Here is a 9,760-nt window from a genome sequence, read left to right as displayed (position 1 = left end):
AAGGAGAAGACCTACACGATCCAAAACTTTATGTACACTGCATATTATTTATTCTGGCCCTTTGCTCAGTTCCATATTTTGATTAATTATTATCTTAATATGTTCAACTCTCCCTACCTGTATAGGCAATTAATTCTAACACTTCAATCCAAATAATAACTATTTTGTTATTATTTCTGGTAGGTAATGATGTTTAATTGTATTCTATGTTTAAATTTTAAAGCATTGAGTTTGTCACTGTACTTATCTGTGTCATAGATATATAAATAAAGTTGTTTCAACATTTAAAAAAAAAAAAAAAAAAAAAAACTGAGCTTCGCACGATTTGTCCTTCTGAGTTGCCGTAACCCACACGGCGGGATTGACTCGAAGCGAGGCACAGTCTCACAACAGTGTAGCATATATTTTTTATTTAGTTTGGAAAACTACCGCATGAAAATTCACCACCATACACAGGACACACTACAAGTTAACTTCCACAACAAGTAATAATAATAATAATAAGTGACATCAAAGTAGTTAACTTGTGCCAGCTAGCTAGCTAACTTTAACCGTTAGTGTACGCCAACCGGTTGACGTCGAGTGTAAGGCTACATTCAGCTGTTGGTGTGTAAACATGACATTTGGTACCCGGTGTTTACCTATGTGATCCATGGTGTGTTTCCAGGGTCCAGTGGTAAGACTTCACCGTGTTGAAGATGTGCTCTCTGGCGCTGTTTCCCCCTCCGCTGCCCTCGGGACATACCACTCTGTGTGAGTCAAACAACGAGCTACTGTCCGGAACCAACACTGAAGACCAAACGAAACAGGTATGATTCACAGCTGCTGTGTTGGATTTAGTCTAACGTGGTTTTCTGTGGGGGGTCCAAAATAACAGCAATAGGGACCTTGACCCCGAAGACAATCGGTTAATGAGTTGTTGTAGTTTTAGCCATCTGTAGTGTCTTTAGTAAAGGTAATCACTTTGTTGTGTGTTTTCTGCAGGAGTCTAGTCCTCTTACTCTGTACTTCCCACGAGAGTCTCTGAAGCTCCACAGTCGCACAGAAAGCAGCAGCAAGGCAGCATTTCTGGACCACTCTGAGACACTGTGGATGAGGAGCGCAGCAGCATGGTAGGACACACATTTAACCTGGCATACAAGGTGTTGCAATTACTGCATATAATGCATAAACTTTGACATGTTGCTTATGACAATTATGTTGTTAATGCCTGACCAACATTGGACTTTTGAATTCTTAAAATTTTAAAAAGAAAGTTTAAACTAGTGTTTATAAGAACTTCAAAGGATATACTGTATGTACTGAGCAGGGCATTTTCCATTCAAAATAAAACTCGTCAGTGTTCTCTAGTGGGCAAACAATACAATGGATACACTGTTTTAGAAACTACCATGGCATTTGTTTACTGCAATTCATTGGCACACAATGTACATATATCTGCAGGAAGCTAATATCAGCTGCTATATCACCCATTTACAGGTCAATTTACTGCTGTAATGCTTTCATATTACACATGACTGTACATTACAAAACATTTTGTGAGACAATAATTGTTCACCAGGAATCTTGCCATGTAACAAGTGGTGAAGCTTTCAAATGTGAGTTTTGATGGTTCGATCCCCCATCTCCCAGATATTTTGAAGTGTTATTGAGTACGTGTGTGCAAAACATGTAACTTGGTTTGCACAAAAGTATCAGACAAATGAATGTGAAAAAATGTATACACTGAAATTTAAAGTGTTTTCATTTTCATGTGAAGGTACAGACAACTTAGATAAAACAGTATTGTTATTTCCTCCGTAGCGCACACAGTAACATGAAAACATTTGCCATCAGTCAAACAGCCTTATGTTGGCAAAAGAGTTAAACTGCTAGAAACCTGAATGATTGTACAAGTGTCCAGTAAAGGAAGGAGACAGCTACGGCTCATAGTCACCCAAATCTTTGTCATATGTAAACCAAGTTTAACTCGAGGTCAGAGGATGATGTACTGCAAGACATAATGTCCCAATGCACTGTCTTATCAATAATTTGTCCCAAGTCTATTACAGGCAAAAATTATCAATAGAATTGCAACTTCTCTCTGTCTGTTCCAGGCGGGATGGTGGTTTCTCAGGACTACTCACTGAAATTACCAACTCTCATACAGAGGGTATGTGAGGCACCACAATCCACTATTGTGCTGTTTTACACATAATGACCAGATGCTTCATATCCACTGATATAACTCTCCTGTATCTTATAGTGCCTAAATGGCTGTCAATGAGTTCTGGTTGTACGCTGGCGTTGCTCCGATGGGTCTCTTCTTTTCACGGCTCCTTGTTTCCTCATCTCACGGTAAGTACTGCCCCCCCCCCCCCCCCCCCCCCCCCAGAACCTGTGCTTTGCTTATTGCAACTTCACAGTTTGACACTACAAGGTGGGCACCACTGGGGCGCCCCCTTTATATCATCTTTTATCTTTAAATATGTTGTTGACAGAAATCCACTTGATTATCAGATGTTTGTTGAGTTACATTAAACTGTGCATTACCTGTTTGTCATTTGTTCCATAGCTGAGAAGTGAAGACATGATAGCTGAATTTTCACAAGTGCTGAACTGGTAAGTGCCAATGTAGCTGCCAATAATTTAGGGTTTCAACTGTTCAGATAGACTGAATAAAAGAAGACATTAATGAAATCAGTTTTGTATCTTGGATGTAGAGAATCTCGTCCAGACAAAACTCTCTCTCAAATATTTTAACTAACTCAATGCAGTCTCTTATTTAGCAGGAGTTTACTTTCCATATGTGAACACAAACTGCCATCCACTGCAGCATTCACTGTGAGACATTTAAACCTTCACAATTTTATTAAAATGAAACACCAATTACTTTGTAGGCAGAGAACAAACAACAGCTTACATGAAGAAACTACAACCACTGCAGCATAGGTTCTTATGTCATCATAACTTGGTTATGTCTACATCCATAAAATCTTTTTTCAACTTTAACAGTTTCTGCAGCGTTCACTCCTTTCTGTCCTGCTGTTATTACAAACATGTCTTAACTAACCATTACCCCTCGATTTGCTCGTGGACTCACCTCCTCTGTCGAGCTGTGATATTTAACCCGTGAAGGTCAAGGGCTGATGGGAAATGGTGTTTGTAAAAGAACATAAATATTGAATTAACAACAATATTAGATTGTTCTTCAAAAAATTACTGTCGCTATTTGAACATATAAAGTAGGCCTCACAACATACTGTTGGGAGAAATTCTGCTCCAAGGCTGTAAATTTAGTTATTAGCACAGTTAGAAATGTCAGTGAGGTTTTCTTACTAACCCTAACCCTAACAATGAATTTCTTGTTCTATCTTAATCATCAGATTGATGGCTGTGCTTACAGCCACAAAACCCTAACGCTTGTCCAGTATTTTAAACCAAATGTAATTGACAAAATTATATATATAAAAAAAAAAAAACAGTCATTAAATAGTCAGTAACCTTTGTCTGCTTTAATCCCTTCTGTGTTACCAGGTCTGACTGTGTGGTGCGAGCTTTTGCCTGGCATCCTCACACAGATAAATTTGCTGTAGCCCTCCTGGATGACTCCATTAAGATCTACAACCCCAAAAGGTGCCGTAACTACGCTGACAGCTGATGGATTAAAGTTTACACTGTTAATCTGTCATGAAACCATGCTCCTGCTTTCTTTGCAAATTATTACACTTGATTTTTACCCAATGAGTACCATAGCTAAACTTGTAATTCTTGAACTTTCACACAAATTTTACATACGATCAGACCCCCACCATAACTTAAAAACAAAGATATTTGTTGATCAAAGCTTTGTAATGCAAGATGACATTCACTTTTCTTCTTTTTGTATGTCAGTGCCACAACTCCCACACTCAAGCACCGTCTACAGAGGAGTGTGGCAGCAGTGCAGTGGAAGCCGCTGTGTGCATCTGCTTTGGCTGTCGCTTGTCAAAACTGTTTATTGGTCTGGCACGTGGACCCCTGCTCACTATCAACCAGGTACATAAGCTCTGGGGTATGCACAGGTTATGAAGGGTCTTAGAAAGCATTGAAATCAGTTCTCTCCAAAAAGTTTCTAGAAGTTATTAAAAATTTTTGAATTTCATTTATCCTTTTTCTTGCCTTCTGTAGACAGTAATCCTAGTTCTAACTTTTTTTCTCGTCTGTGGTTGTGAGCTGCTTGAAGATGTCACACATCAACTAAAAGTGGGATTGTTGTGACAGTGAACTGTGCTGCAGGAAACTTCAGTTTCAGTCAGCATCATCAGACCTCTAGCAAACACAATAACTACTCAAGCAACCACATTGTCAATTGTCAGTTTTAGCAAAAACTTCAATTAATCTGTTTAGAGCTGCAACGATTGGCTAATCCATCCATCAATTTTCTGCCACTTATCTGAGTCATGGTCCCATTAGTATTGACAGAAATGTGAAATGGATGTCAATAAATTCATGTACTTGATAAATAACTGTAGGCCTTACTGTCTACTGGTTTTCTGTCATTCTTTGACCAGTATGTGTGTGAAAATTATTGAATTGCATTCTCTGTGGTGTTAAAAAGATCTTTAAAAGTTTAAAATGTAACCCTGCAGAAACCCTAAAACTCTTGCTCTCTTGCCTTTTCCTGTGCTGTATTTCTTTCTTCATGACACATGGTTCTTCTTCCTCTCGACCCATCCAGGCCTTCATCTGGTTGTGCTCAAGTTTTGTCTCATCCTGGTCACTCTCCAGTCACTTCCATCGCCTGGTCTCCCAGTGGGTCTCTCCTTGTGTCAGCTTCACCTATGGACACTGCAGTGATGGTATGAGGGAAAAGCTACATATTTTAAGTCCAGTTCATATTGCAAAAAATGATTCACAAAGTGTTTGACTGAAATTTCGTTTGTATCTTTGACATCAATACATGTTTCAGGTTTGGGATGTAGCTGCAGAAAGCTGTGTGCCACTTCAGCGGGTTGGAGGAGGTGGGGTGACCTTCCTGTCCTGGTCCCCTGATGGCAGCCACATCCTGGCTTCTACACCGTCTAACCTGTTCAGGTTAGAGACAGCGAGTTTCGAAAATACCCAGTGTCCTGTTTGTCTACCTTCTACCTTCCTTCATTCTGTCTTTCCTTGTGGAGCTACATTAGCACATTTCAAGTTAAAGATATGTAAAGCTGCCAGAGAATATATGTGAACTTTTCTCCTTCATGATTAGTGTGTGTGGACTAGATTCATCTGCCTCTTGCTGTATTATAATAGAGCCTCACTCAACTTTCATGAATATTTATGAACATGTAAGGGATTAGTGGCAAAGTCTGGAGTTTAGCAGATGCTATCAGATAGTAAGTGGACAGAAAGTGGAGTTCTTACACATTGATGAGTAAAGTTTCTTTCTTCAGGGTTTGGGAGACCAGGATGTGGACCTGTGAGCGTTGGCCATGTGTGAAGGGGCGCTGCCAGGTGATATTTGTCACAATGTTTCAAAGTCATTTTTTAATGATACAAGCAAACATTTTACATCTTGTATTTACTCAATAATGTTTTATGTTTTGGTTAGTCTGGCTGTTGGAGTCCAGATGGGAGCCGACTGCTTTTCACTGTGCAGGGAGAGACGGTCATCTACGCTCTGACCTTCACTGACACACCAGGTTCATGTTTTTATAAAAATAACCTGTTCTTTTCAAGAAAACACATCTTTGTTGATAATTGATTTTGCAATTTTTCATGTAAATTTGGATGAAAAAGCGATTATACAGTAATACAGAATTTTGATAACTTGTGTAACTAGTTATTAACTATATAGAAAAAAGAGATAAGTAGCGTGTTGTTCACTTGTGTGATGTTGTTCTGCAGGCATTTCTACAAGCACATCAGCAGGGCCACAGGCAGCAGCAGTGGTGGCTGACCTATCAGAGACGACCTTTAACACTCCAGATGGAGACATCATGTAAGATCTTTAAACTAAATCGCTGATTGGCCTTAGAGTGTAAATACATTAAATACAGAGATAAACAGAGGTACAACGTAGAGAGAAAAAGAAAGACAGTCTGAAGCACCTGGAAATTTTTATTATAGCCTCAAATCAGCAAGCAGGGTTGAAAAAAAGCAAAGAGTCTGACTCAAATTCTTATGTGCATCAGTCAGCACAGCTTCAGTTTTTCTTTTTACCTCAAATGTAATTGTAAAAATTAATTAAGTACACTTAGTTAAGTACTGGACCTGAGTGCAATTTTGAGGTTTCTGTAGTTAACCTGACTGCGTCTACTTAATACATTTTATATGACTGCTATATTTCAGAGCTGCAATAGTTGCTTATTGATTGAAATACCCAACAGTTTATGATGTAGTTAAAATGAGCTACACATCCGACGACTACAACATTTAAATACAGCTTACATGTTAATGCATCAGTGATAATCATCCAGTAGTATAAAAATATAAAACTGATAAGGGCCGTCCTGCTTGAAGACTTTTACTTTTGATACTTTAAGTGCATGTGGTTCCTAATACGTAGTCTATTTTTTGTTACATTATATTACAAGTCACATTTTGAATGCAGGGCTTTTACTTGTAAAAGTGTTTTACACTGTGGTATTGCTGGTAAATCAGTAAAAGATGTTCCTTCTTTCACTGTTGATTATTTGATCCTGGAGGTTGAGTCTCTCACATCTGTCTAATCTGTTGCCAGTGTTGGTGGAGAGATCCAGTGTTTAGCCTGGGATCCCAGAGGAGAGAGGCTCGCAGTGCTTCTTAAAGGTCTTTCTCACTGTTCTTCTGCTCTTCTCGATGAACCCAGTCAGTATTACACTGGAGTCATTTTTAGCATTAGTTTTAATAAGTAGTCTCAGTCGCTGTTTTATCTTTCAGGTGATCCACACGCAGCAGACCGGCCTGCAATCATAGCAGTGTTCAAGACAAGAACCAACCCCATTTTTGAGCTTTTGCCATGGTTCGTACTTTTACGTGTGGTCACATTTCATATTTGTGTAGCTTTAGTAGAACTGAAAAGTATTGCATTTCCCAGCTTAGTATTACTGTATAGCCCTGCTACATGTACTGAATATTTCTTATGTTTTCCTGTTTAGTGGTTTTGTTCAAGGAGAGCCTGGTGCGGAGCCGAGACTGATGCAGTTCCACCCGAATTTCCAGCACGGAGCTCTGCTCACTTTGGTTAGTCCCTGTTTTTCTCTTTATATTAGGTTGTAGTAAATAATGTGGTAGTTTTAGCCTTGAACAGAGAGAAATGTTTTCACACCCAACCTGTTTGGTTCACTTAAAATGAACTCTGGTGCATTTTCCTGGTGAGTACAGTTCATTTGGGCTGGTACCTCGAACTGTGGTGAGGCCTAAACGACTTCCGAGTTGACGCTGGTGGTTTATTTGTGATATGAAAGCAAACGGACCAAACACAGGATTTAGTAAAAGCAGATTTGTGGTTTTAGCATAAATTCAAAAGCTAAACTACTAATAAATCCATCTGCAGTTTGTGAACTCCTCAGTAGGTGATATAATGATTGGTCTGTATAAGTGACATACAGCGGGGTCCAAAAGTCTGAGACCACTTATGTAAATAATTTGGTAACCATGGTAACATGCTGTCCTAATGAGTCAAACAGTCAAAAGCAGTTAAAACTGCAGTCTGTTTTGCTTGCATCCTCCATATTCATAACGTGCAGCCAATTTGCAGTTTAATAATATAAATAAAGCTTAGAATCAGTTATTTCCTCGTGAGTTCTTCGTGCTGCTAGAGAACATAATTATACACTTTAGAAGCACTGATGTGCTGCGTGACCTGCTGTCAGTCAGCAGAGGTCTGTGTGAACATGAACTGGACCAGAACTAAAAGACAACAATATTTTCCCTCTGTCTGGATCAAATGAGCGGAACTACAGGTAAAAACACAGCCTGCAGACAACAGTAATGTTGGTTGTAAAATGTTTTTATATTCTCGGCTGTTGGGAGACATTTCACACCTGGGTTTGTTTTGTGGTTGTTCAGTTTTTTTTTTGGTTTTTTTTGTGGTGTTTCAGTGAGCACCATCAGACCTGCCACTAACACTGTCACTACAGTTAGCTACAGTAGATAGGAAACTCGCCTTGTCTAAAAAGTGTCAATTTTAGCAAAAACTTACATGAATCAGTCTTTCTTACTTGACTAATTCATTTATCTGTTTTATTTCTCTTATTCCATCCATGTTGCTTTGATATTATTAATTATGTCTTTAGGAATTATTGTTATTTACTGTCAAGTACTGGAAAAAACGGGATATAGTAGTGCGTAATTCCAAGCCATGTTGTTCCAACTGGTTCTCCGTCATACCTTCGTACTTTAGTCTGTGTAATTGTGAAGCAGGTATTAAGTTGTATTCTATATGGTATAGAAGAGGTCTTAAAAAGTCTCAAACTGAACCCAGTGAACCCCGCAGAAACCCTCTGTTCTCTACCACCTCCACAGTGACATTTCTCTCTCTGTTCACAGTGTTGGTCCAATGGAAGAATTACCCATGTGCCTTTCTACTTTGTGAGCGCTGGCGTACCCCATTTTGGCCTGAGTGGCAGTCCGTTACTGCCTTGCCCGCAGGAAAGGCCTTCTGCCCTTGCCAATCAGTCGCTCTTTACAGAGTTCATCTCTTGACCGACCATCACACACCCATGAGTCATTTTTGCTATCACAGATTGTCAATAAATGTGTAGAAAGTTCTTGTTATACTAAGACTTGTTTCCTTATTTGTCAAAACATTGAACCAAATAGAAATCATTGTTAGGTCATGATGAAATGTAGAGTTCATGCTCCAGAGCTGAAATATTTGCACTTAAAGTTAAAAGAGTACTCTGCTGATTTAACTTTTGTACTTTTACAACATTGTCAGACTCTCAATGGACAGTTTTTTAAAAAGAATCAATCACTCACAATCACTGCATCAGAGCCTGAAATACTCGACATTTATGTTGTGTGCACACTAGAAAAGTGACAAAATAAAGTATACTCAAAGCATTTTTTTTGATTGTGCTGCTAATGTTTGGAGGAAATGACAATAAATCTGAGCAAAATGATGCGTTCTGCTCCTTTCCACGATAGAAAAACCGACTTCTGTGTATTTATCCATTGAAAAAAGATTCTGAAACTATCCTTTAACTCTTGGAACAAAATATTAAAACAGGGTTTGGAGATCTGCTGCTACTTGTGGAATGACCCGAATGTACAAAGTGTGCCTCTTTCAGAGCAGCTCACCGGTGTCAGAGGAGCACAAAATAAATAATTGATGAAGACATCCTGTGCCACATGTGCCTAATAGTATGTGCTGTTTTTGAGAGAAAATTGTGTCTGAGCAGGAGGAAAGAAATGGAAATATTTCACCGAAAATGTGGACATTTTCTTCTGCTTGTGGAATCTGCGTTTTTATTTATTAGTATGTGTTATTTTTTAATCGGAATCAGATTTATTGCCAAGTAGGTTTTGACATATGAGCAGCTACGTAGTTCCTTGTTGTGTGTCCCTGTACTGCCCATCAGCCAAACTGGAGCATATCTGATCAGACCAAGGACAGATTATGAGACCTTGGAGCCCTGACCACAGACATGTAAAGACCTCCCGCAGGCCTTCGCTAGAGTGGAAACCCAGACTGAAAAAGTCTCTTTGTGGTTGTTTTCATGTCTTTGTTGCTGTTTTCACATCTATAGTTGTTTTGTGTCTCTGAAATCATTTTGCATCTATTTTTCATTATTTTGTGTCTCCCTGTGGTTGTTTTGTCTCTTTGGGA

At 39.0% G+C, this 9,760-nt stretch overlaps 1 protein-coding gene across 1 annotated transcript; it reads left to right on the top strand.

Annotated features, from left to right (window-relative positions):
- The first annotated feature begins 346 nt into the window (after positions 1–346).
- On the top strand, positions 347–8,994 carry aaas (achalasia, adrenocortical insufficiency, alacrimia). Its single transcript, XM_056383828.1, has 17 exons — positions 347–485; positions 668–809; positions 985–1,112; positions 2,097–2,152; positions 2,246–2,337; positions 2,555–2,601; positions 3,517–3,615; positions 3,874–4,017; positions 4,700–4,820; positions 4,931–5,055; positions 5,400–5,460; positions 5,558–5,648; positions 5,854–5,947; positions 6,689–6,756; positions 6,868–6,949; positions 7,086–7,170; positions 8,479–8,994. Exons 2-17 carry the CDS (start codon positions 699–701, stop codon positions 8,632–8,634), a joined length of 1,560 nt encoding a protein of 519 aa, XP_056239803.1. The 5' UTR covers positions 347–485; positions 668–698; the 3' UTR covers positions 8,635–8,994.
- Positions 8,995–9,760: the final 766 nt, after the last annotated feature.

The sequence above is a fragment of the Seriola aureovittata genome, chromosome 9 (genome assembly GCF_021018895.1).
Source record: "Seriola aureovittata isolate HTS-2021-v1 ecotype China chromosome 9, ASM2101889v1, whole genome shotgun sequence".
In the NCBI taxonomy this organism is placed as follows: Eukaryota; Metazoa; Chordata; class Actinopteri; order Carangiformes; family Carangidae; genus Seriola; species Seriola aureovittata.
Note: the sequence above shows the minus strand (reverse complement) of the source record. Positions and strands in the feature narration are given on the sequence as shown.